The 25,381-nt window shown below is 55.7% G+C and overlaps 1 protein-coding gene and 1 long non-coding RNA gene across 12 annotated transcripts in view; one reads left to right on the forward strand and one right to left on the reverse strand.

The window, feature by feature from the left end:
- Positions 1-16,644, reverse strand: part of LOC106983908 (uncharacterized) — a 285,065-nt gene extending 268,421 nt beyond the window's left edge. For all 6 annotated transcript variants that reach the window (XR_008290624.1, XR_008290622.1, XR_008290619.1 and 3 more), the window contains exons 1-2: positions 16,452-16,644; positions 151-576 (exon numbers count right to left, since the gene is read on the reverse strand). This is a non-coding gene — a long non-coding RNA (uncharacterized LOC106983908). The remainder of the gene's footprint in view (positions 1-150; positions 577-16,451) is intronic.
- On the forward strand, positions 416-25,252 carry USP2 (ubiquitin specific peptidase 2). Of its 6 annotated transcripts, none has more exons than XM_027036722.2 (15): positions 416-555; positions 1,685-1,888; positions 8,237-9,054; positions 9,283-9,468; positions 20,451-20,501; positions 20,993-21,116; positions 21,300-21,411; positions 21,514-21,624; positions 21,800-21,864; positions 22,084-22,187; positions 22,271-22,351; positions 22,504-22,582; positions 22,800-22,907; positions 23,083-23,203; positions 23,477-25,252. In XM_027036722.2, the coding sequence occupies exons 3-15, from the start codon at positions 8,278-8,280 to the stop codon at positions 23,562-23,564; spliced, it is 2,007 nt and encodes a 668-aa protein (XP_026892523.1). In that variant the 5' UTR covers positions 416-555; positions 1,685-1,888; positions 8,237-8,277; the 3' UTR covers positions 23,565-25,252. The 6 variants fall into 6 exon arrangements, with proteins under 6 accessions (XP_026892523.1, XP_014937563.1, XP_026892527.1 ...); XM_053203972.1 differs by lacking the exon at positions 1,685-1,888 and adding an exon at positions 1,181-1,611 and having other exon boundaries at positions 426-555; XM_015082077.3 differs by lacking the exon at positions 1,685-1,888.
- Positions 25,253-25,381: the final 129 nt, after the last annotated feature.

Consider the following 25,381-nt stretch of genomic DNA (forward strand, 5'->3'; position numbering starts at 1 on the left):
CCAGACAGGTGGGAAGGAGCGAGAACATTTTAGCCTTCCCTCAAACCTGGAAGTTGGTATCTGTACCCCAGGGCTCAAAGGCTGGGCCTTCTCCCGGGAACCCCTTCTCGTTCCCAATACCCTCCCACTGGGTCCCACCTTGACACATACCAGTCCGCTTCTGGTCGAGCTCCACCCCTTCCAAACTCGCGGGCTTTGCCTCCACGTGCTTCTCTGTATATACCGGTCGCCTGGGAGACCCAGGCCGGGCGGGGCTCTCCTGACGTCACAATTGGAACAAGCCAATAGCCTTGACGCATCTCAGTGACGCGAGACGCGCGGCGTGGTTTTGCCGGCCGGGCGCAATGAGGCGGCTGCCCGCTGGGTGGCGCCGATTTCCCGGGGAGGTCCTTTCTGGGCCCCCGGCGGAGGTGGGGGAGAGGCGGGCAGGAGCCGAGGCCAGGGAGCCCTCTGCGTCAGCTGCTGCTCACTGCGCCGCGCCAGTACCAGCCGGGACTCACCCGCAGCTCCATGCTTGTGCCCGGCTCGACTCGTCCATCCTCGGAGAAGAGGCAGGTACGTGCCACCTGTCGCAGACTGGGGAGGAGGGATGCGGAGGTCAGTGCCGTTGGAGGCTCAGAAAGTGAGGTGTCAACGACAGCCTGGGTAGAACGGGCACCAGAAATGTAGGGCGAGCGCCAGCTGTGTGGAGGAGCTCCAGCTGTGGGTGCCAGTTGTGGGAGGGGGGAACCTGCCTGCTGACAGACCCGGGGTGCCAGGAAGAGCCCTCTATGTGCTGATCAGTGTGTTCTCAGGAAATGCCGCTTGGGCAGGTCCAGGTCTCTGTGCCCTGTGTGGTATACGGCCTGAGAGTGACGCCTGGACACTGACAACCCCCCTCCCCACGTGTACATCCAGTTCACTTACTCCACCCTGTTTCAGCTCCTGGGGGCTGTCTCCGGTCAGTTCGCCCGAAGGGGTGAGGGTGGGGGTAGGGCAGCAGTTAAGTGGAAGGGGAGATTTTCCACCAATCCCAAACCAGAAAGAGGCATCTTTGAAATTCGCACCAATCCCAAACCAGAAGCAGGCACGCGGTGCTCCAAGGCGAGTAACTTCTACTTAACAGCCAAGGGAAGCCCTGACCAACCCATTTTAGCTGTCCTCCGAGGAATGAACACCTACCTCCTGATCTGCCTTCTAGAATGGGGCTGCACTGAAGATCGTGGTGATGTTCACCTCCCCAAGGCACCGGCATAAGAAGGTCCCCCAAGCCCAACCCCGGAGAGTGGAGGAAAGGAGAGCTGGTTGGGCTGGGGTTGGGGCATCCCCCACTCCTTTGATACTGTAGATGCCTACCAAACTGGAGTCGGAATGAGGACTGGAATGAGGGCCAGGGACGAGGGCGTCCTCTGAAGTGCATCACCAGGACCCAAGCTGAGTCAGTAGCCTCTGCTGAGACAGGGTGGAGTACTGGGTACTCCCAGTCCTCAGGGAGAGCCATCAGGAAACAGGAGCCACGGACCAGGAGCACACAAGAGCACCAAGGCCCAAGAGGTTAAGAATCCTGCTCCTTCCTCCTGTGAGCCTGCCCAGCCCAGCTCTGTGGCCTTGGAATCCTGAGCACTCCTACAGGTAGAGTGGAGCCACCCCAGAGCAGCTTTCTCCTGGTAGCCTGGGGACAGCTGCACTTGCTCTATTTTTCTAGGCAAAGGGGGAAGGAGCCGAAACAGGCCTGGCCCTTCTCGGCTGGATGGGCTGGACATCTGGGAATATCGCAAGAGTCGTTTGCCCACGCCACTTATGGGACACGGACCAGCTCAGAAACCCATGGGGCTGTCATCTGGCATTAGAACAGAGCACTCCCAATGGGTAGCCCCAAGGCCCTGCTCTCCCTAAGAAGGTTTCCCTGGTAGGTGCTCCTACACATACCACCACTAACTATAATAATAAGTGGAAGTATTCAGCATAATCATTATTATCGTTTATTGAACTCTTAACCATAGGCCAGGGAAACTTATGTTATTCTATTTAATTCTTCAAATTGTGAGGTATAGCGTTATTATCCTTTTTACTCCTGATTTACAGATTAACGCCCTAAGGTTCAGGCAGCTTAACGTGCCTTGCCCACAGTGTCAGAGCCTATATAAAAAAAAAAAAAAAAGAATGAGCCGGAATATAAGCCCAGGCCTAGAAGTCCATTGGAAGAGTTTGGACTGAATACCTGAGAGCAGGTCCCGCCTGCCTCCCACTACCTGTATACCCTGGACCTCTGGAGCTACTCCACCTCGAAAGGGAGGATTGGGACTAGCACTGAGGCTTCATCCTCTCTTCTCATTCTGTGACCGACACCTCCTTCTCCATATTCTTGCCTCTATTCCTCCCACCCCCACCATCCCCCTACCCTCTTTCCAGTTCTGTTTCCCCTGGGTCCCCCTTCTGTCCATTTCAAAATGCCCCCTCCTTCAGAGAGCCCTCGCAGGATCTCCTTGCCTGGCCCTGGGCCATAAGGGCAGCACCTCGAGGGAGGGCCTGCCTCTGCCCCTTTAATTCTCCCCGGGCTTGGAATGCAAGTGAGTTGAGCTAGCCATCTCTGTGAGGTCAGATAAGATACTATATATATCGGAGTCGGTAACCTGAGCTCCGGATTACCCAGCCCCAGTCAGACTCCAGCCTCCCGGCTCTCCACTGCTCTCCCTGCCTTGCTGGGGAAGGAGAAGCCCCCAGATCCTGTCCAGTGCCCCCGGACACAGGTCAGTAGCTGCCCCTGTAGTATGTGAGCTTTGCGGGGCTGCTGTCCAGAGAGCCCTGGGTGTTTGGGAGGAGCATGTGATAGGCTGTCCAACAGGGCCTGGAAGGTGCTGTGGGCAAGACTGAAGGCGAAGGCTCAGAGGAGGCAGGCAGAGGCAGAGGAGGCAGCAGGAACAAAAAAGATAAGCCCTGGAGGAAAAGCAGGGAGACTGGGCCTCTCCCCTAGGGAGGGGGCACCAGGAGAGCTCCCAAGAGAGGTGATTCGGAAAGAGAATTTAAGGATACCGATACTGCCTGAGGGCCCACTCCTTTGCCTTTTCTTGGAAGTGTAGAGATGCCTACCCCCTCCAAACCCTAAATCAAGAAGCATACTATAGACATACTACCCTGGGCCCACCCCTTTCTCCACCAGTCAGGATTCTTGCCCTAATCTCCAATCTCTCTCACCCCTTCACCCTTCTCCCAGCCCTTGGGCAACTACTTAGGAGCAAAAGAGACTGAGACAGACCCAAATTCCCTTGACTGACCCTCAGCCAGGGCATGCAAGGGGATTAGGCACTAAACTGGTGGGTCCCCGAGTGCAAGCCTTGGACAGACAGAGCTACCAGTGACAGGCTGGAGGCGAGGGGACACACTGAGGCTGCTGGGGACCGAGAGGTATACACAGAGCTCCTGGAACACGCAGGCGCAAATGGCCCCCACCCCAGTCCTCCACCCTATCTGCATTCACCACGTCTCCCAGAACATCCCTCAACCTAGGAGCTGATGCTTGTGCCCAGACAGTGCCCAAGCAGATAGCAGTTAAGGGTCAGAGAGTGTAGCTGAAGGGAGACAGGACCCCTCTCTCAGCCCTCTTTACCTTTCAAGGTCAGCACATCAGCAGTGCCTCATTCCAATGGTGTTAGCAAGTGGCTTTGGGAAGCTCTGAGGTCACCACTGTGGAGGTTCCCAAGCACCTGGCGGGACTCTCCACTCACCTGTCCTGGACACCTGGGTAGGAGGGAAGGACTGAACTCTGGAGGCACGCCTCGGAAACTCAACTAGGGGCTTTCTATCCAGGCAATGGCAAGGGCACAGAAGCTGGCATGCCTTCACGCCAGAAAGAGTGGATCTGGGCAGAGAGGGGCCATGAAGCCTTCTGGGATGTGGGGCATTACCCATCCCCTACCCCGGGGGCCAGGAGTGCCTGGGATTCCTGGGGAACAAGTCCCTCCCCTGGCTGGGCAGGTTGGGGAGCCCTTCACGTGAGCAACAGGAAATGACAGCGGCTGACGCAAGGGGGTTGGCTGCCCCAGAGAGACAGGGCTCATTTTAACCCCTGACTCATCCAGCCTGGGTACATTGGGGAGTGGGCCAAGCTGCAGCGAGGGTAGGAGGCTGGGGGTCATGTCCATAAGCAGGCCTGGGGCCAAGGGCCCAGGCCGGCCAGGGGACACTTGGGAGCTTGGCACCACAGGTGAAATGGAGGCCTCCTGGACCATCTCTTGGCTGATCAGAATTGTACTGGCGCTCAGGTTGCACTTGGCTTTGCTCTCATTTGCCGGCCGTGGAAACTCGAAGGGCCGCTCCTGCAGGAGTCTGTACCCGCCACGCTGTTGCCTAGACAGTGGATGCTTGCATTCCCCCACCCCAGACCCCATGCCACAGGTCCTACCCTGTGCAGCTCAGGGAGAGGCCAGGGAAGTGTGAAGTGACAGGGCGGGGGGCTTCGGGGGGGGGGGGCTGTTAGGGGACAGAGCACAGGTCCCCAGTCCAGCTCTGCCACTGCTCACAGTGTGACCTTGGGGAAATCCACATCACTTCCACCAACGCTGGTTTCCTCATCTGCAAGTGGGCAGAATAACAGCACCCGCTGCATAGGGTGATCGTGAGAATTAAGCAGGTTAATACAGGGTGTCCCAGAAGCCTTAGTGCAGCTCCAAACTGCAGTAACTTCAGAAATAGGAGTGCTACACACTTCAAAGTGTCATTATTTAATTTCTTGTCTGTTTTTTGACTTTTGAGCAAAAATGGTCATTTCAATGTAACATAAATCATTTAAGCCTTCAAATGATGTTTGCAAGTTTACATTCTTTCTCCAAAAGAATCCAAGCCTAAATCCGCACTGAGACTTTGAGGATGCTCGGTACGAAGTTCACTCAGGAGAGCGCCAGGCACCGCATGTCCCTTCAGGAAGCTGAGTGCTCTGGGCAGAGGAATGAAGGCAGAGGTGCCTCCAAAGCGGGGGGAAACAGCAAAGTGAGGGGGAACTCTGACAGAGCAGGGAGGAGTGGAGGCGCCCCTGCGAAGACAGGAGTGGAGGAGGAGCTTGGCAGGTGGAGGGCCCCCGCTGTCCGAGGTGGCGGGCACCTGGGGAGGAGTTGCCTAGAGCCACATGCCTATACTTGCCAGCTCTGGGTAAACAGCAGAAGGAGACGGGCAGCGGGGGCCCCACGCCGGGCAGAGAGGGAGACGGGGGAATCCCAGCCAATCGGCTGGCCTCCCACTGCCCCATGAAAGGGCCATTCAGTCCAGCCCGTTCCTGTGGCGACAAGGAGACTCAAAGCCATGTGAGTGCCCGTCCTGTCCCTGTCTTGCGCAGCAAGGCTACAGCCAGGGCCCAGCCTGCTCTCCCACCCGTGGTGAATTCTGCAGTCTCCAGGGACAGCCGTGCCAGGTAATGCCAAGGGGCACCAACCCAAGCTGTCTGCTCACCTGGAAAGTGTTGACACTTTTCTCAAGAATGAAACTAGGGGTTAGGGAAGGGGACAGGCATGCTCAAGGCCTCAGTCCCAAAAGGGAGCCTCTCCCCAGACAGGGGAACTATAAGCCAGATGTCAGCACTGAGAGTCAGCTTCCAGGGAGCTGTTAGTGATGGTATGACCCCCCAGGGCTGCCTTGGCAAGGGGGAGGTCTGTCACTTGCCTGCCAGATGGGAGCAGACAGGAGAGCGAGATTTAGGAGCCCTCCTGGGACTCTACGGGCCAGAAGGTGTGACTCCACCTCTAGCCCCATCCCTTCCCAAGGAATATTCGTGGGCCTTCCCAGGACTGGCTGTCTCTGTGCCCTGTACTTTGTTTGGCCCCAGCACTTCTGCGTCATTAGCAGGGCCAGGAGAGGTCACGAGTTTGGGGCACTGCCTGCAGAATACCAATTCCCTGGGAGCCTTAGTGTGGAGGAGGGGGAGTGAGAGCCATGGGGAGGAGGCATGAGCTCATGCCCTTGGGGGTGGGGAGGAGGTTGTATCTGATTGGCCGCCTGGTGTCCCAGAGCCCAGTTCCTGAGACCTGGAGTCTCTTTGACTTTGAATTATTGATGGAGTTCTCCAAAGTGAAATAGAGCAGGACTAGTCCCACGCCCCTGCCCCCGGTGGCTCTGTCTGTGTCTCCCCCTGGCCTCCCTCAGCCTTCATGCTCTTCCTCTCTGCACCCCAGAGACTAAGCAGATGGAAGGAGACCTGTGGTTCCCCTCCGACCGGACACAAGGTCCTCCTCCAGGTACTTTCTCCTAGAAAAGAGTGGAAGCCGTGCTAGAGGTGGAAGCACAGTGGGCAAGGGCATGCAAGTGAAGACAGGGGTCCCCAGGCCAGGTGGGAGAAGCATACCCAGTAACAGCGGAGCAGGCCTTTCGGAGCCAGCCCAGACTGAAAACTGCTGCAGATCTCTGGCAGGGTCTACAAGTTCTGTTCTGGGATCCATACGGAGGTTGCCACCTGCTGATCTCCCACCCCTGCACCTATCCCACGCCTTGCATGGACTGAGTTTCTAGGGCTCTCTGCCAAGCCAACAGCATTTAGGGCTTGGCATCAGCTCCTCTCTGCCCAAATGGGCTGGGCTGCCAGCCTAGGGCAGGCTGTGGGCTGCCCGAGCCGGTGTCTGCTGAACGGCTAGATTCTGCCCGCTGCCTGCTCATCCGCACATCTCACTGAGGGATGCAGAGGAAGCCTGGCGCCCAGGGCTGAGGTCAGAGGCCGGCCAGGCCAGGAGACGGCCGGCCCTGACATTATTATAGGCCTACGAAGGAGGAGCCCAGGGCCTGGTAGGGGCCAGGGGGAGAGATAATAACCACTGTCATAGTCGAGGGCTTTCACGTGTTATTATCTCATTTATTCCTCACAACAACCCTGTGAGATAGGAAGCATAATGATGATGATTATACTCCTGGTACAGGTGAGGAGATTGGGGCTCGGACAAGTTAAATGAATAGTGCAAAATCACCCAGCTAGTCAGTCGCTGGGCAAGTCAAAACCAGCCCTGCACCACTACTCTGAGGTTCCTGAAGGGCTCTGCGCCAACCCCCCCCCCCACCGCCGCCAACCCAGGAGCCCCACAAGAGCCCCTGAAGTCCTCAAGGAAAGGGGCCTGACCTTACTGGTTCCCCTCTCCAAAGCACCTTTGCCCCTCAGCTCCATTGTAGATAAAGCCTGTGCCCTTAGGGTGATGAAGGGACTCTGGTGGTCCCCAAGTGAGCCTAAACTTGATGGGGGGGGGGGGGGGGGCGGTGGTGAATCAAGGTACAGCAAGAAGAGCACTGGCCTAGAAACCCAAAAGGCCTGGATTCCTATCCTGGTTTTACAACCCCTCAATTCAGAGAGTTCTGGGTGCCTTCGCCAGACCCACCCCAGCTGCAAAAAACGGCACGCAGCCACTAGAGCACTGCCTGTAGTGAAGGATTTTAGCCTCTAGGGGGCCCCCTGTGCACAAGTCATCACCCTTGAGGCGGCTGGGTTGGATGTTGGTAGAGGAACCCCTGGAGGCCACAGGACCTTAACTCCACCTGGAACAGAAGAGTTAGATCCGTGAAGAGGGCAGTTTCCACCACACGAGGATTCCCCACCACAGCAAGTGACCATGTCCAGGGAAGAACTGTGGGATTGGATCTGGAGACTGGGGTCAAGTCCCCTTTCTGCCACATGCTCACTCACCACTGCCTCCCTAGCCCCCATTACTTCCTCTCATGAGCCTCCTTCTCCTCACCAGGGATCTGACCAAGTGATCCTCGGGCCACTCCAGCTCAGATAATGTAGGATTCCAAAAAGATTCCTGCCCCTCCTTTAAGCAAGAAGGGAGGGAAGCAGTCTTAATTCTTAAAATGTCCCGTATTTTCAATCCAGGGGTTGAGGGCGGTAGCACCCCCCTGAAAGCAGAGGAGATCTGGGTTGGAATACTGTGAATCAACTGGAGGCCTGTGAGGCAGGGCAGTCCCCACTCTCAAGTCTGGGTCATTGCCAGGGAGCACCCGGAGCGGCCAGGACGTGCTGAGATCGATGGCCCCGTACGGTTTATCAAAGCCAGCTGGCGTCCTGTGCTCTCCCTCAGGCGTGACTACATGGGGGCGTGCAAACCTGTACGCAAACCCGCACCCATGTGTGTGTACGCACACGCACGGGGGTATTTCTTAACAGCGGGCCAGCCTCTTGCAGACACGGACAGTGTGGTCTCTGGCTGTGGCCAGCTGGGGATGAAGAGCAGGTACGGGGCAGCCTGAAACCTGGCAGGGCCCTCTGACAACTGCTTTCCTTGTCTTTCAGCCCATGAGGCTCCCAGTCCCCAGTGAGTGCCGCCCTGAAGGATGTCCCAGCTCTCCTCCACCCTGAAGCGCTACACAGAATCGGCCCGCTACACAGATGCCCCTTATGCCAAATCAGGCTATGGCACCTACACTCCCTCTTCCTATGGGGCCAACCTGGCTGCCTCCTTCCTGGAGAAGGAGAAGCTCGCCTTTAAGCCAGGCCCCCCAACCAGCTTCCTCACCCGTCCCCGTACCTACGGCCCCTCTTCCATCCTGGACTATGACAGGGGCCGCCCCCTGCTGAGACCCGACATCATCGGGGGTGGTAAGCGGGCAGAGAGCCAGGCTCGAGGCACTGAGCGGCCTTCAGGGAGCGGACTCAGCGGGGGCAGTGGATTCCCTTATGGAGTGACCAACAACTCCCTCAGCTACCTGCCCGGGACTGCCCGGGACCAGGGTATAACCTTGACCCAGAAGAAGTCCAGCAGTCAATCAGACCTGGCCCGGGATTTCTCCAGCCTCCGGACCTCAGATAGCTATCGGATAGACCCTGGGAACCTGGGCCGCAGCCCCATGCTGGCCCGCACGCGCAAGGAGCTGTGCGCCCTGCAGGGGCTCTATCAGGCAGCCAGCCGCTCGGAGTACCTGACAGACTACCTGGAGAACTATGGTCGAAAGGGCAGCGCCCCTCAGGTGCCCACCCAGGCCCCTTCCTCTCGAGTCCCTGAAGTCCTCAGCCCCACCTACCGACCCACTGGCCGTTACACTCTGTGGGAGAAGAGTAAGGGCCAGGCCCCTGGGTCCAGCTGCTCCAGCTCCCCAGGGCGAGACACCATGGTGAGTTTGCCCCGTGGGGACCCGTCGGTGGGCTGGGGAGGGAGCGAATGATGTAGAAGAGCCAGATTAAGGGAAGGACTCCCCATCTGACTGATGATTGAAGGCAGAGGTTTTCTTCCTAAACCTCATGACAGCTACTCCTGCGGCCCAAGCCAGAGACGTCATCTCGGCAGGTCTGGTACCCTTATAGCTCGGTGCCTTGCTCAGGGACTTTCCCACTCTCCCTAGGACACCCATTGCAGGACGCATGCACTCAACGACGATCCAGCAGTACTCTCGGAAACGGTCAGCTACCCCCACATACACTGCAATTCTCACCCGCCACCTCACCACCCAACATGCCAGTGTCCCCTGCAGGCCCTGCACCATCCTGGACTGAGTGCTGAGGCCCTCAAACCGCCAGTGTTCCTTGTGGTAAGAGAGGCCTCCCTGCTCTGGTTGCATCTCTCCTCTTGCTCAGCCTGGGGACGTGGCTTCACGTTGGCATAAGATGTCAGGGGGAGCGCGGCTCCCCTCTGATTGACACTGGTCCTGACTCAGGACCAGGGTGTCTGGACGGCAGTGCTCATCCTGTATCTTGGGAGAAAACGGTGGAGAAATTTTTGTCTAGGGCGTGAGACAATCCCATACGTCTATATTCCTGTCCTGCCTAGGCTAGAATGAGGGAAGAGGAGGGCTGGCTTGCATCTAATCCCTGAACACACCTCTCTGGGTCACCTCTCTGCCTTTTCTTTAGTTATTAGTGTACCCGTAAAGTGGCCAGCTCTCAGAGGATGAGAAAGAAATCCCACCTCCAGATCTCTCCCCATGTGCCTAGCACCGCACAGAGCTCAGCTAACCTGCTGGATGTGTGGATGGGTGTTTGGGTGTTTGGGTGGTTGGGTGGGTGGGTAGGTGGATGGATGGATGGACGGACGGACAGATAGACAGATGGACAAGTAAATGGTCAGGAGAGCTGGGTGCTGGGTTTCCTTCATCACCTTACGTACCAGTCCCCTACTTCTAGGACAGGTGCCTGTTGGAAATAATAGCTGTGCCACAGCAAGAAATAAATGCTGCTTAGTGGGCTTGTCCAGACAGATGGAGCAGGGGTACAAAATAGGGGGCAGAACTTTGGATCATAGACCATTAAGCCTGTCATAACTAAAGGTCTTGAGAGGACAACTTTGATGAGACAGTCTTGGCCCTTATGGGCTGTCTGTGAAGTGCCATGGGAGACACAAAAGTTGGTGCCTCCCGGCACATTCAGAACCTGACAAGGCAGGAGTGGCTATGTTGGAGGGCTAGTGTGAAAGAGAAGTGAGGGGCAACAGCACTGGCCTGGGAGAAATACGAGCTCTCCGAGGGATGTGTGGCTGGACTGGAGCATGACTCCTTGGGCATGTCTGGGGTGGCTCATCTCAGGGGCAATCAGAAAGCAGCTCTCGATGGAGGGGCTTGGGCCCTAAAGGCCTCTGAGAGGTTCCTCCCTTTGCTCAGAAGAGAAGGGTTCTCTATGGTATGCAGTGCTCTTCCAGGTAAGGTCTGCAGACCGCCTGCACCAGAATCACCTGCAGGGCTTAATAATTCAGGGGCCTGGGCCCCACCCAGAGCCCCTGAATCAAACTCCCTAGGGATATGCCTGGGACTCTGCCCTTTTTACAAGCACTCCGGGTAATCTGTCAGCAGCCTGAGGTCTGCAAACCTCCTCTCCACAGACTACACTGCAGACCCCCCCTCAGCCAGGTCTCCTCTACTGGGCGTCAAACTCTGTTGGGACTCTGCCTCCTTCCTACACCGGCACACCTCAAACCCCCCAGGAGTCTGCTGCCCTCCACCTCTCCCACAGGGGACACCTCAGCCCCTCCTCCACCTCCAGGGCCAGATGAAGGGAGTTTTGAGACTGCCCCGGGGCAAACTCAGCCCCCCTAACATCCCTCACTTCCCATCCGGAAACAATTCCCAGCACACTTAAGTAGCCAGTAACAGCCTACGATTGAGCTAGTGTCTCACCCTCAGCTCACACTCAAGAAGACACTACCAACGGGAAAGGCTCCTAATGGGTCATTGGTGTAAGGTCCGATTTAGCCTCACACCCCCTCCTCACCACTCTCAGCCTCACTTCCTGTTGCTGACTCCATCTCCTGAGGTGCGAACAGCCCTGCTCAGGGGGCCTGGACCACTTCTTTCTAAAAGCAGGTGCAGTGTCTTTTCAGATCTCCAGTTGGGGATCTCGCCTTCTCATTCATTCATTTATGGTGCTCAGCTTACTGACAGTGCGACCTTAGAGAAGTTCCTTAACGTCTGAACCTGAACCTCTATGAAACGAGTGTTCGTCGTTCCCACCTCATAGATCATTGTGAGAAATCAAAGGTTGCATGGCACCGAGTAGGCACGCAATAAATGTTAGTCCTCCTTGTACCCTTCTAGGTGCTTTGGGAGGCAAGACAGATGCAAGCCATGGTCCCTGCCCTCAGTGCATTCACAACTTGGGGAAATAAGTTCTTAGAACAGCTGTGATAGGAGGCAGCCCCAGGTGTTGTTAGGTGTCATAGGTGGTGGGAAAGGGAGGGGTCGTCTGAGGCTGGAAAGAACAGTTTGCTTCTTTAACCTTAGACACCTCTCATCTGAGCTCTGTTTCCTCATCCATAAAAGGGATTGGTCATGCCTGCCCTGCCCACCTCACGGGGCGGGCATGAGGCTCAGAACAAACAGTGGATGTGAAGGAATCTGAAACCTATAAAATGCTATGGAAGAGCATGATAGGACAGGGGCACTTGACAGCTGAGTAGAATGGGGCGGGAGGGGACCACCCTTGGGAGGAACAAAGGTGAGGAAGTGGCAGGGCCCAGTGTGATGGGACTCCTCTGGGGTCCCCTGGGGCAGGCCTGACCCCAAGGGGCTCTCAGGGTAGCTGACTTGAACTAGCTGACATTCATAAAGGGAGGTCAAAAGCAGGCCCCCCACCAGGGTGTAGAAGAGTTCTAACCAGACTCATTTCCCTCATTAATAGTAACAGCCAACATGAACTTAGAATTTCAGACTCAGCTGAGCACAAGTAAGGGACTGGTGGAGAGGATACACGAATCCTGAACGCCCCCCCCCCCCCACCGTGCTTACATAAGCACCAACAAAACACCAGTCTGCCAGGGTGCACCTCAGCCTAGGATAACAAGGGCTGCCCCAGGCTCCACCTTCTGTTTAAAATGCAGACAGATTGGAGGGGAGGGACATGATAGCTCAAAACTGGCAAAAAGAAAAAAAAAAAAGCTCTCACTACCACCCCCACCCATTGCCTGTGGGGACTCCAAGCCAGGCCAGGTGGGTTGGCCCTGCAGAAAGCCAGGAGCCCAAGCACCCAACCGGTTATAGCCCCCTCCGCCCCACCTCTCCTGTTCCCTGGGCCTATGGAAGGACAAGCTGTTCCCACTGAGCCCTGCCAGGGCTGCGCTTTAACCCCTACAATCCATCCTAATCCTCCCCCGCCCCACCCCTCCAACTGCTCCCTGGCATTCTGCCTGCCAGCCTCAGCCCTGCCTTCACCCCGCCCTGCCCAGGCCACCCTCTCCTCTAAGAAAACTACGGTTGGCCCAGGGCCCTCCAGAGCGCAGTCATCATGCCAAGTACCTGCCGCTCAGATACAGAGCCAGGGAGTGAGGCTCAGAGCCTGCCCCACCTATTCTCCCCATGCAGCCTCTTCCAGACCCTTGCCCTCTGCTCTGAAACCTGTTGCTAGGAGCAAAAGGTCCAGGAACCTAGACTACCTGGGTCCTCTTTGTCACCGGGGCTGCTGACTCATCTCCCAAAGACTTGGGTTCCCAGCTGTTCAGTGACAGAGAGATTATATAAGCAGAGGTCATGTGATTTTTCTCTTGGGTGGGACTTTGAACTTGACTGCTGCCATGCAGTGAGCAGGGGTTACTCCAAAGAGAACAAGTTGAAGACAGCAGGGACTGCCCTAGAAGTCCTGGATGAGAAGCGGAAAAGTGTGACCTTCCTCTCTCCTCCCCTGCCTTCTCCCTCTGTTTACTCAGCCACGCTGAACTGCATCCCCACTGTCTCGTTTGTCCAGCTTAGCAGCCCAAGACCCTGGAGCTGCCCTCACCCACTCAGCCACCCTGAGGAAGCTGAACTTCCTAAGGGCTTGAATCTGTGTTGACAGCATGGGAAGGTCACTCAGAGGAGACCTTAAGCAGGAGGATCCCTTGGCCAGGACCAGTGCTAAGTGCTGAGAAAGAAAAGAGAGTCAGTTTGGGGTTTGCGTTTAGAGTCAGCAAGGTACTGACCATCTCCATCCCTGGAACACTGGCTATGGACTGTCAGCTGGCTGATGGCCCCAGTGCTGCCTTACCCAGGTTCAATTTCTCAATCAGGGCCCAGCATCATCCTCCCCACCTCCTCCTCCACCCCCACTCCAGGACGCCTTCATGAGTTCATGTGGTGCTGGGGTGGGGCTCAGCAATGTAGAAGTTAATCCAAGCCTGGCAAAATGTTCCGTGCCCATGGGGGAGCCGCTCCATTGACCATCAGCTACAGAAATGAACATCATGTTCAGGGCCCAGAGCTGCACACGTGGCCCCCTGCACCCTGTCACCTCAATGGATACGTAAAACTGGCACCCACACAGAAATCTAAGCAAGAGAGGGAAATGTGTGGGCCTCTGGAATCCAGCTGGTTCAGGCCAGATTGCCCAGGGGCTCAAAGGAGTACAGAACTTTTGGCCTCCTGGGGTCTGAGTGATTCAGGCAAGCAGAGCGCCCTCCTTCCCCAGGGGCATTTGTGGGCTGAAAGTCCAACCCCCATGAAGGACTCTGAGCCCCTACCGGTTCAATCAGTCAGGCCACCACTCTCTCCATTTGTGACAGTAATAAAAGGTGCTTGCTTTGCAGGGAGCAGGCCTGCTTCAGTGTTTCCAAACCCTGAACCAAGCTGCCCCTAAGATCTGAGGAAGCAGGATACTCTCAGTCCTGCCCTCACAGAGGTAACCCTGACTCTAATTTATTTATACTCCATCCATGCCAAAAAAGATTTGAGGTGAAGAAAATTTCTTAACCTACAGGGAAGACAGGCCAAGCACAGGCTTCTGAGAAATGGCAGTCTCGAGCTGCCAGAATGAGCCCCGTTCAGGAGGCAGAGAGTAATGCAGCCAGAGCCAGATTCAGATCCCAGATTGCCCATCCCACTTCAAGAAATGGCACTGAGGAGAAAGCATGTCATGGGGGGGTTGGCCAGTTGAGAAATGAGCCACAGTTCTTTGCTGGTTGTGTCCTGCAGCAGTCAGACCTGCCTGACAAGACCGGACCCTGTGTGAATTCTTTCCCCTCACCCCAGGCTTCTCAAAGAGCTCCCATCCAGGTAGCTTTCCCCTTCTGGGCCCTTAACCTTCTACATCCCAGGAAAGAGGGAGAAAATGTGCTAACAGAATCCCGGGGTCGGGGGGGGGGGGGGGGGTAGTACTCACATCACTGGACTAAGTCATGAGGCGAGAAGCCAAATGTTCCCGTGGGTAAGCACCTGTTAGACAGCACTTACCACAGCATGCTTATTCAACATGCAAATCCAGACTCACCCCACCCTGTGAGGCTCAGTGGGACTTCCAGGATACACAAGAATCCTGGCCCCCACTTTACAGATGAGATCAACACCACTTATTAAGCACCCACTAAGAGCACCCACAGTCCTGCCCCTGAGGGAGTTTCATTGTGATGGCACAATCAACACACACTCGAAGACCATTTACAGAAGCTTTGGAGACACTTATAAATCAAAGATAAACATATTAAGATAAATTAGTACTATGTAAACCGAACACCAATAGACAGAGGGTATGCAATAATGGGGCGTTCTGAGCTGGGTGGAACTCTTTGGAGAGGGCTTTGTGGAAAACACAAGTTTTGAGCAGAATTTACAAGCAGGTAATTGGCAGAGAGCAGGAAGGACATTCCAGAGTCTCCTGGTAGTTGTTAAAAGCATGGGTTTTGCCGTAAGGCAGGCTGGGGTTCAAAGCCCCACACTGTCATTTATTAGCTTTGTGGTTCTGGCATGTCATTTGACCTCTCAGGACTTAAGGCCCTTCATCCAGAAAATAGAGGTAATAGTTCCTACGGCGTTGTGTTAATTATGTAAGTTAACTAGGATAACATATATAAAGCACTTAGCCAGTGCCAGCCATTTAATAAGTACTTAATCCGTGGCAGTTTTGCTCTTTAAGTGAGAGAAGGCAAGTGCAGAAGCAAAGAACTAAGAGCAGGTTGGTTAGCAGCAGGGATCAGAGAAGAGGGAGAGTGGTGATGCTGGAAGGAGCCTGTGGACCGACAGCCTCGCAGAGCTAGCTCAGCTTCTGGACTGGAGGCAACAAGAGTCCGGTGCTCTAGGTGTTTGGGGGCAGAAGCGTGCTGTGATCCAATGCAAGAATGTTGCAGACTGTGTGGGACTTGCTGGAAAGAGTGCACCTAGAAAGAGGGAAGCATGGAGGAAAAGGCCATGGCAGTGTGTCCAGTGTTGGTCACCGAGTGAAGACAGTGGCTGTGGAGCTCACCACCCTTAACACTGGTGCCCTCACTCACCATCAGGTGAAATGCCCTGTGGCTCCTGCCTCATGCCCACTCCATACATGTGTCCCGGGCACATTCCCCATGTGGCTGTGGTCGTGTGTGCGGTGCGCGTGTACATGTGGGGATGAGCACGCCAAGAGGCACAGAAGGAGGCCACAGATGAGTAACAGCACACACTGCTGCTTCTCGGAGTATTTTTAAACGCTAAAAATACTGGCTAAAAATAGCCAGCAGGCTCCAAACAAGATACTTTCTCTAGGCAGATTCCGTGTGGGTCCCTGATAGGTGGGGAGGTGGGGGGTGGAGCATCGAAATAAAACGCAGAGGCCTCTGCTCTTCAAGCCTTGGCGCCCTTAGGGTCAGAGCAGTACACTCACCACCCCACCCACCCGGGCTGAGCACCTGCTTCCTCAACGTGGTGGTTCTTTCTTCCCACCTCCCAAAACAAATCAAAATTTGAGATTCGGTGAGAGATGCAGTTGGGTAACTGGACAGAAGAAGCCAGAAAATGTTCTTCCCTGGGGCCAAATGGGACAGTGACCTATTGCACTTTATAAAATAGGAGCAGTGCCTCTCTTGATAATGGGCCAGGTGGGACTGGGGCGGGGTTGGGGGGTAAAAAAGTTCAGCGCCGACGCGGCGGAAATCCATCCTCCCAACCGGGAACCCTTCGACCCTCGCGGCTTGTATGGGTGTTGGGCTCCACAAAGGGCTGAGTACCCCCAGCCCCGAACGCCTTGCAAAAGTTTGTGCATAAGTGCATCCCCCCGCCCCCAGGAGAGAACGGCGCTTTCACGGGGTTCGCCAAAGGCTCCGCGGCCCCCAGAAGTCAGGAACTGTGAACCGCCTTGGGGGGAAGCTCACCGGGCTGACACGGTCCAGTGGGGTCGTGTCCTCCAGAGCCCCGACCCCGAGGCCGGCGCGGGAGCCCGTTCAGCCCTTCCCCGGGACGGGGGTTCTGGGCGGCCCGTGGGGTCGGCGGGCTGGGGGCGGTCCGGGCCGGGGGCCGAGCCGCGGGAGGCGCGGGGGCAAGCGGGGCCGGGGCCGCGCTGGGGGCCGCGTGCCGGCGCCGGGGGCGGGGCTGGAGCCCCGGCCCCGCCCCCGGCGCTGACGTCGTGGGGCCCGAGGCGCCGGCGGGGCCGCCAGTCTGCCGGAGCGCGAGAGAGCCGGGTGTCGGGGCGGTTGGCGGCGAGCGCCGGGGAGGTTGAGGCGAAGGAGCGCGCGGTCGGCCGGCCGGAGCGGTTACCGCCGGGCGCCGCAGACGGTGTCCTGTGGCGGCCTCGCCGGCCTTGGCGTCCGGGCCGCGGCACCGCGCGGTCCTCCCCCGCGCCCCCTTTGCCAACGTTAGGCGTGGGGCCGAGCCCGCCGCCTGCCCCCCAGCATGCGCACCTCGTACACCGTGACCCTGCCCGAGGACCCCCCCGCCGCCCCCTTTCCCGCCCTCGCCAAGGAGCTGCGGCCGCGCTCCCCGCTCTCCCCCTCCCTGCTGCTCTCCACCTTCGTGGGGCTCCTGCTCAACAAAGCCAAGGTACGCGGGGCCCCCTTTCCGGGACCCCCACGCCGAGGGCCTAGGGTTCCGCCTCCTCCCCGGGACGCCCACCCCCCCCCCCCCGCCCCCATCTGCCGCGCGCGCCCCCGGCCTGGGGGACCGATTCTTCCCAGCCCCCGCCCCTCCTTTCCCAGTTTCTCCCGGCAAGGAATGCCCCCTCCCCAGGTGATCTCAGGCTTACTCGCGGCCCCCTCCCCTTGTTGAGGTCCCAGGCCGAGCCCCCCTCCTCTTGGAGACCCCGGCACCAGGTGGCCCCTGGGCTCTTAATTCCTGGCACCTCTCAGGACAGGTGCGGGAAAGCGTAACCTTGACTGGCTCTCGCTGTGTGAGGGAACCGGCGGCACGCTGGACTCCGCGTGTGACTCCTCCAAGACCAAAACCCGGCAAGAAAGGCTGGTGGGAAAGGAGCCGCCTCCCCCTCACTGATCCCAAAGGGCGCTCTCCCAAAGGGTTGGTAACGGGGGTCCTTTGACCCCCGCGAAGGGCAGAGGAGTCGCAGACAGGTGAAAGAGGGCAACTTCCCTTTTCTTCTCGGCCGTCCCCAGTTCTGCTCAGTGGGCACTGGGTCCCTCAGATGAAGTAGCCACCACCCGCCCCCGGGGTAATACTGGGGCTAGAAGCTGGGCACTGCCCCCTTGGGGAAGGGAGAAGGGGCCAGAGCTTGACAGATCTTATGTAACAGGCACCAGCTCCACGAGTTGGCAGTGCGTGCCCTGCCCCGTGCCAGGGCCACACCAGGCTCCTTGGCCGCAGCCAGGACTCATGGCTGACACTCGTGGCACAGGTGAAGTAAGCAGGAAAGCCCTTTAGCGGGGTCTTGAGTGTGAAGACACAAACCTCCATCAGCCTTGCTTATGTGACCCATAAGCCTGTGCTTCTGAATCCCCAGATGTTTCCGCCCCATTAACCCAGAGCGGGCTCTTGCTGAGCCCACTGCCCCTTCGCGGAAGGTGAATGCTGCCTGTTTACTAACTGCGGAGGTGGCGTCTACTTTTCAGAACTGCAGTTGCTACTAAGTCAAGCTTAGGTTGGCTGATGGCTCATTTCGAGGAAGTTCTTGATCCAGACTTTCTCAGGTCTTGGCATATGAGCTCCACATTAGCAGCTGGAATCCTTTCCTTGTCTCCCGCTGGGTGAGAGGCTCTCGCTGGGTGGGGGGTCTCCTGGTCCAGCCTCTCCCTGTCAGCCCTGAGGTAGGATTGTTTTCCCCATAAGAAAGGTCACTCCTAGGACATTTTGTTCTCTCTGGAATGGAAAGTGCTGACTTTCCCCGGAGCTCCTGATTTCCTATTCATGGCAGAAGAATATCTGGCTGGGCACAGAACAGCCCTGCTCTCCCCTCCACTCCCACCCCCAGACTCCTGTTATCCAACGGCCTTCTACACAGAGCGCTTAGAAATTGGCAAGTAGTTTTGCACTCAGGAAATTTTAGACAGAGGCACGACCCACCCCCCACCCCCTACGAAAAGGAAAGCTAACAGAGGGTCTAACGAAACCTTAAAGGAGCCTTCCCCATGTCTGCACCGGCTAGGCCATTGGTAGGGTTAGATCAAGAACCGTAACCACAGGTGATGATGTGTTCTTGACCCTCCCTTTGCTGGGTCAGAGTTAAAAGTGTCAAGGCCACAGAAGTGCCTCCAGTTTTCCATTGCCCTCCCCCATTAGTACTGAGTGACTACTGTCTCCGCTGAGGGCCCACCTTGATGGACCTTGACATGATCACCAGTGGTAGAATGTTTTGCTTCTACAGCTCCTTTAGACAGGTGTCGTCTGAGGCACAGGGGGTAAGAACTAACAAAGCGCTGCCAAAAATAGGAGTAAGAGTGGCTGTTGGGGGAGGGAAGAGTGGGTATCCTTTTGTGGACGGGCTTTAACGTTTAGTTCCAAATGGGCAGCGGGGAGTCCTTCTCCGGGCTTCCCTGAAAATGCTGATAAGGTCTTTGTCCGGGGAATTATCTCTGTTGTGGCCCTCATACTGGAACATCAGGGTTTAGACTGTCAGGTAAGATTTAAATTTGTGTTTGGGGCCATATACTTCCAGTGCTGGCTGAGTTTGAGGATGCTTCTGCCCACCTGCTGCCAATAAGCTTTCCTCTCTAACTGCAGGTGGAAACCAGGTCTCTCTTCTGAGTATATTTCCTTCCCTGTTAGTGTTAAACCTGGTAACTAGGAAGGAGGGATCCACTTCCTTGTGGGATCAGCAGGGCAGTTCCTGAGAAAAGCCCTCCTTCAGCCTGCCTCTCCCCACCCCCTTGAGCTGACAACCTCATGGGCTTTGAGCTGCTGACAGCCTCAGAGGCTGTCAGCACACAGCATGAGTAATTTTAGCTGAGTTATTTCAGGCTCCTGTTCTGATCAGGGTTGAGCTGGCCCCACGCATGCCCCAGTCAGTGTTGCTCCAGAGTTGCCGGCTCCCGCGTCCCCTCCCGGAGAGAGGGGGTGGCAGGCTCATCTGCGCACTGTGTCTTTAACCCTTTGAGCCCAAATGTTTTCTGACTCCTTAGAGGTAGGGCCGGAATTAGCCAAGAGAGCTGGACAAACAATACAGTCCTCGGCCTAGCAGCTGCCTCGCTCCAACCCCCTCACCGGCCTCCACAACAAGGACAAGAACCAGAGTGGCACCTTCAGCCAGGTGCTTACCTCTGTGTGGCCACAGTCTGCCATCAGAAGTGTTCCCAGCCAGTGACCAGTCAGGATGCTGAAACCTGAGCCAGGCAGGGAGGACTCTCCCAGGCTGTAATCAGCCTTTAGGAGCTGAGCTCAGCTGGAAGGAATCCCACCTGTCTCCCGGCAATTCAGGATGGCAGGCCAACTTCGGTTTTCCCCAGCTGAAGATCCGACTCGCTTCAGATGTTTTGTCATTGAGCATTTCAAGACCTCCTTGAAGTGCCTGTTATGACAGCTGCTTCATGTTTTGGACATCTGCGGGCAGAAAAGTGGGTCATTGGAGATAATGCCTGGATTTGGGACCTGGAGTTCCTTGTAGCCGGAATCAAATACACAAGTTCCTAGTCTCTCATTCTAATCTCCAGCCTCCAGTGTGGCAGAGAATGAAGAGTAATATAGAGATGGGGGGGGGGGGGGGACACATCTCAACAAAAGAAAGCCCTGAAGAATATTTTTGCTGTTTGTTGAAAATGACAGGCATCCTTCAACCCTCTTTCTTACCACGTACATAGTCTAAAGTTGAAGAGAGAATAATGTGTGTGCCTGATGCTCATGGCTCCGACTGGCAGAAAAGTGCCCGGGAGAGCCTACCCCAGGCCCATCCTCTCTGCCTTCAGTCTCATACGCCATGTGTTCTTTGCTTACAGAATTCTAAGAGCGCCCAGGGTCTGGCTGGTCTTCGAAACCTTGGGAACACGGTGAGCTCTTCCCAGCCCACTTCTTTCCTGAGGCCACCCCCTCCTGTCCCACCTGGGACCACCTAACCAGAGTTCCGTCCCAGCTCCTGCTGACTCCCCATCCTCTAGGCCCGTTGAAATGTGCCCTTGTGGCCAGGGCTTTGCCTCACTCTTCGCCCCGAGCAGGAAGCACTGCTAAAGGGGAGTTGCCCTCTTCACTGTCAGCTACATTCCTGGATCCTTCTCCTGAAGGACATCCATCACTTCCCACCCACTTCTGCCCAGCTCACCCACACCCGTTTGTACGTCTCTACGGTAAATAACCAGTTACGCCACCTCTGCCGGCAGTGGGAATCTGCCTCACTGCACCCCTTTCACTTGCGAAAAGAGGAACTTGAGGCTGTGGGAGGGTTCGCTTCTGGAGTAGATGAACCAGAGGGCCTTTGGTACTGCGTGAGTAGACACGCATGACAGGGGCCTCTCTCCGCTGATGGTCTGATGATCTCTTGCAGTGCTTCATGAACTCCATTCTGCAGTGTCTGAGCAACACCCGGGAGCTGAGGGATTACTGCCTCCAGAGGCTCTACATGCGGGATCTCAGCCACGGCAGCAGTGTCCACACAGCCCTCATGGAAGGTGAGGAGCCCATCCGCGGACACTTTCTCCGTTCCACTACCATACTCCAGTAGATGTGTTTTCTACGTATCCGTCCTGTTTTTCTTCCTTTAGCTGCTTTTTGGTGGGATTCTAGTTGGAGTTTCTTCCAGAAAATGTCTCACCTGCCCTCCGTGCCCCCTCTCTACCCTCTCCTTCCTGTAGAGTTTGCAAAACTAATCCAGACCATATGGACTTCATCCCCCAATGATGTGGTGAGCCCATCTGAGTTCAAGACCCAGATCCAGAGATACGCCCCGCGCTTCGTTGGCTATAAGTAAGAGCCTTGCAGACATGTCCTCTCCGGGGTGGGAGTCGGCCATAGCAGGTCGGTTCTTAGAACGAGAGGTGTTGCTCACTCTCTTTTCTTTGGACTCAGTCAGCAAGATGCTCAGGAGTTTCTGCGCTTTCTTCTGGATGGGCTCCACAACGAGGTGAACCGGGTAACAGTGAGGCCTAAGTCCAACCCTGAGAACCTCGATCATCTTCCGTAAGTAAGAGGAGAAGGCCATAGGAAAGAAACCCTTCGTGAACTTGTGATCTTTTGCTGACTACTTTGGGGTTAATAATTTGGAGAGAATTCTTAATATTAAAGATTTAGATCGATGGATCCTTAAACTTCTCGTGAGCTCTGACCCAGTTGTCTCCCTCTCTCTGGTTCCTAGTGATGATGAGAAAGGGCGACAGATGTGGAGGAAGTATCTAGAACGGGAAGACAGTCGGATTGGGGGTAAGTGCGTGAATGGGAGGAATGCCTGCTCTCCCCCTCAACTGCTTTTGCCTGAGTAGAGAATGAGCATGAAAAGCCCTAAGAATCACCCTCCCAGGGAACCCTCTTTCTGCCCAGTGGCCCACGGACAGAGTCAGGAGCGCTGAGAAGGGACGCAGCCCAGAGAAGACGTGTGCTCCTTCTCCGGGTTTAAGCTTCGCTGTCCCATCTCTTCTGCAGATCTTTTTGTTGGGCAGCTAAAGAGCTCCCTGACGTGCACTGACTGTGGTTACTGCTCTACAGTCTTTGATCCCTTCTGGGACCTCTCCCTGCCCATCGCTAAGGTATGTGCCCCTGTTGCCCCACATTGGAAACTCCCACTCTTATCTTTTCATGTCATCGACCTGTGACTTTTTGTCTCTCCCAGCGAGGTTATCCTGAGGTAACTTTAATGGACTGCATGAGGCTCTTCACCAAAGAGGATGTGCTTGATGGCGATGAAAAGCCAGTAAGTCCCCCTTCCACGAGAGCAAGAGCACGCATACAAGAGACCTCTCTGGGAAAGACCTGTCACCGGCAGATCGAGCCCAGGAGTTGCGGGACGCGGCCTGTTAACTTCTCTCCCAAGTCCTCTGTAGCTCTGTTTGTCGTGTCTTTCAGACATGCTGTCACTGCCGAGCCAGAAAACGATGTATAAAGAAGTTCTCCATCCAGAGGTTCCCAAAGATCTTGGTGCTCCGTATCCTTAAACATCCCCCTTGGCAGGGCCTTGCCTTCAAAGAGTGACTGGGGCCTAAGTGAGGGCGAACAGAGTAGGAAAAAAGGAAACTTGGTAGACTTTCCTTTCCCTGTTTGCTCTAATGCTTCTGAGAAGCGCATCGCCCTCTTAGGACCCAGTCTCCTTTACTGTGACTACTCTTGCCACCCTGTCTGTCCTTGACTCACATCAACACCAGATCTGAAGCGGTTCTCAGAATCCAGGATACGAACCAGCAAGCTCACAACATTTGTGAATTTCCCACTAAGAGACCTGGACTTGAGAGAATTTGCCTCAGAAAACACCAGTGAGTATTCTGAGCTGGAAGGGCGGAAACAAGGTACAGGTGCCTAAAATCCAGATGGGAGGCCAAGAGGTAGAAGGAAGCTGCTGAAGAGTGAGTTTTGAAAATCAGGAATAGAGGCCAGGCCAGGTGGGAGAGAAATGCCCTGGGGGCCTGAAACCTCGTATTTCCTCCTCAGACCACGCTGTTTACAACCTGTATGCTGTGTCCAATCACTCTGGAACCACCATGGGCGGCCATTATACAGCCTATTGCCGGAGTCCAGTGACGGGCGAATGGCACACTTTCAATGACTCCAGGTGAGACGGAGGTCTCAGGGTTCCTGGCTGTCAGACACCTGTACCTCACCCATCTGTGTGGCTTCCACTTGACTGCAAAAGGTCAGAGCCAAAAGGCCATGTGATATATACGAGTCCGCTGCGCATTTGCAGAATTTCTAGAAGATGAGAGAGGTTGGCTTTGGGGGCACAGTAGGGAGAGAAGCAGCGGGCCCTCACGACTCCCTCAGCCACTCAGTTTGTGTCCGGTGGCCCACTCACCAGGGCCCTGACTTTTCCCTGCTCTCTCCACAGCGTCACACCCATGTCTTCCAGCCAAGTGCGTACCAGCGACGCCTATTTGCTCTTCTATGAATTGGCCAGTCCACCCTCCCGCATGTAGCAGCAAGGAGCTACATCCCTGTCTCCCTTTCCTGTGGTGGCCCCACACCCTAAGTTTTTTTTTTTTTAAGACAAAAAAAAAAAAAAAAATCCTGACAAATAAGAGAAAAATAAAGTAAACTAAAGCTGCCGAGCAGGAGTTGCTGCAGCCTGGTCAGGGTCTGGAGCGCGGAGCCAGGAGCCCCTGAGCCATACGCGGCACGAAGATCGACAGGACACAGAGCCCGGAGCCAGCACAGTGTCCCCTCGGCTTCTCTTGTTTGCGTTTTTAAGCTTGTGGTTTTTTCCTGTGTGTAATAAACAACAGCGGTCTGTGGGGAGAAGATCTCGTCCTCCTGGTGCCCTTCCAGCCCCCGTTCCTCCCGAGAAGACAGCGCCCTCTGGAGCCTGCTGGGAGGATCGCCGCCTGGGAGCCCCGGCGCCGGAGCCTGGCACCTGTCTTCGCCTGGACCCTGCTCACCAGTCCAGAAGCAAGAAAAACACCCATGAGCCAAGAGCCCTCTTAACGCTGCTATCTCCAGGGAGACAGACAAGGGGATGACTTTTAAAAAAGCTGATTTTGGTTTTTAAAAGCCCAACTTTTTTTTTTTTTTTTTTTTAATTACAATAACTAAAGCTTTCAGACTGGAGATGCTCTCCTTCACACTTCTTCACAGCTGGGACGTTATGCTGGTCTTTTTTTTTTTTTTTTTTTTTTTTCTTCAAATATAGCTTTTCTAATGCTAGCCCCCAGTGGTGCTAGGTGGGCGTCGGCCAGGCCCTAAGTACAGCCACAGTAGACCCGGGATCTAACAAGTTTTTGTTTTTGTTTTTGTTTTAATGTTTTGGATGGAATCTAGTTGCCTCCAAGAATTGTGCCTTATAGCATTTGGGGACCAGGGGGTAACTGCCCCTCCCTGAAATATCCCTCAGCCTCTTCCCTTTTCCCCAGTGCCGTGTTCAAACCCGCTGGGGGAGATGGGGGTCGTGCCCGTAGCCCCTGGCTTGTTTTACATCGCAGTGAGGTGAAGAGGAGAGTAGGTGGAAGGAGATTTCTTACGGTAGCGTATCAAGTTTTTCCTGCCCACTTCCTCTAAGCCACCCCTGGTCTACTCCCCAGCTGTTTGAAGGATAGCACAAGCCCCTTATCCCTAGAACTTCTCTCACCTTTAATTTATTCCCTCTTAATGTGCTTCTTCTTCCTGACCTTCATGCCCCCACCCCGTCTCAGAGCCTCCTAGACATAGGCCCTTTGGACCGAGTTTCTCAGGGATGCCCATGCCACCCCTCAGCCCCTCTTGGCATCGGTCGTCAGTCCCACCCCAGGAGCTGGAGCCTGGGTGTCTGGGGACATCTTGCCTCAGCTGTATGATTCTTTTCCCACGGGCGTGATTTTGCCCTGAGTAGTTCTGGACAAAACTCGGTGCTGTCCCGGAGAGTAAGCCGTCTGGCACCAAGGCACGGAGCTCTGTGCATCCACGCAGGTGGGCCCAACTTGTGCCCCTTGGAGCCTGAAGCTTTCCAATGCTCCCAGGAGGCATCAGAGAGAGACGCCCCAAGTTTAACTGGCCTGACCCCCTTCCCCAGGGAAGCCCTGTGAACCTGAGCCAAAGGGCTGGTGTGCACTTGTTTACTGTGTAAGCAAGAGTAGAAGAATGTCTGATGTACAGTGGAACCTTGTACAGAATAAATAATAGCTTTGAGAAAGAAGTTGGTAAGTGACGGCATCTTGATTTGGGAAGGGTCTGCACCCAGGAAGAGCTGTGAGCCTGTTAGTCGCCACATGTTTTACTGCTACCACCAGACTGTAAATTCCAAGTTCTTGAAAAAGTTGCCCAC

The sequence above is a fragment of the Acinonyx jubatus genome, chromosome D1 (genome assembly GCF_027475565.1).
Source record: "Acinonyx jubatus isolate Ajub_Pintada_27869175 chromosome D1, VMU_Ajub_asm_v1.0, whole genome shotgun sequence".
In the NCBI taxonomy this organism is placed as follows: domain Eukaryota; kingdom Metazoa; phylum Chordata; class Mammalia; order Carnivora; family Felidae; genus Acinonyx; species Acinonyx jubatus.

What these genes read in the sequence shown, in the direction of transcription:
- USP2 (XM_027036722.2), top strand. Translation starts at nt 8,278, where the DNA reads ATGTCCCAGCTCTCCTCCACCCTGAAGCGCTACACAGAATCGGCCCGC. An exon ending in CCCCAGGGCGAGACACCATG is followed by an intron (nt 9,055 to 9,282) that starts GTGAGTTTGCCC and finishes CACTCTCCCTAG; the next exon opens with GACACCCATTGCAGGACGCA. An exon ending in TTCGAAACCTTGGGAACACG is followed by an intron (nt 20,502 to 20,992) that starts GTGAGCTCTTCC and finishes GATCTCTTGCAG; the next exon opens with TGCTTCATGAACTCCATTCT.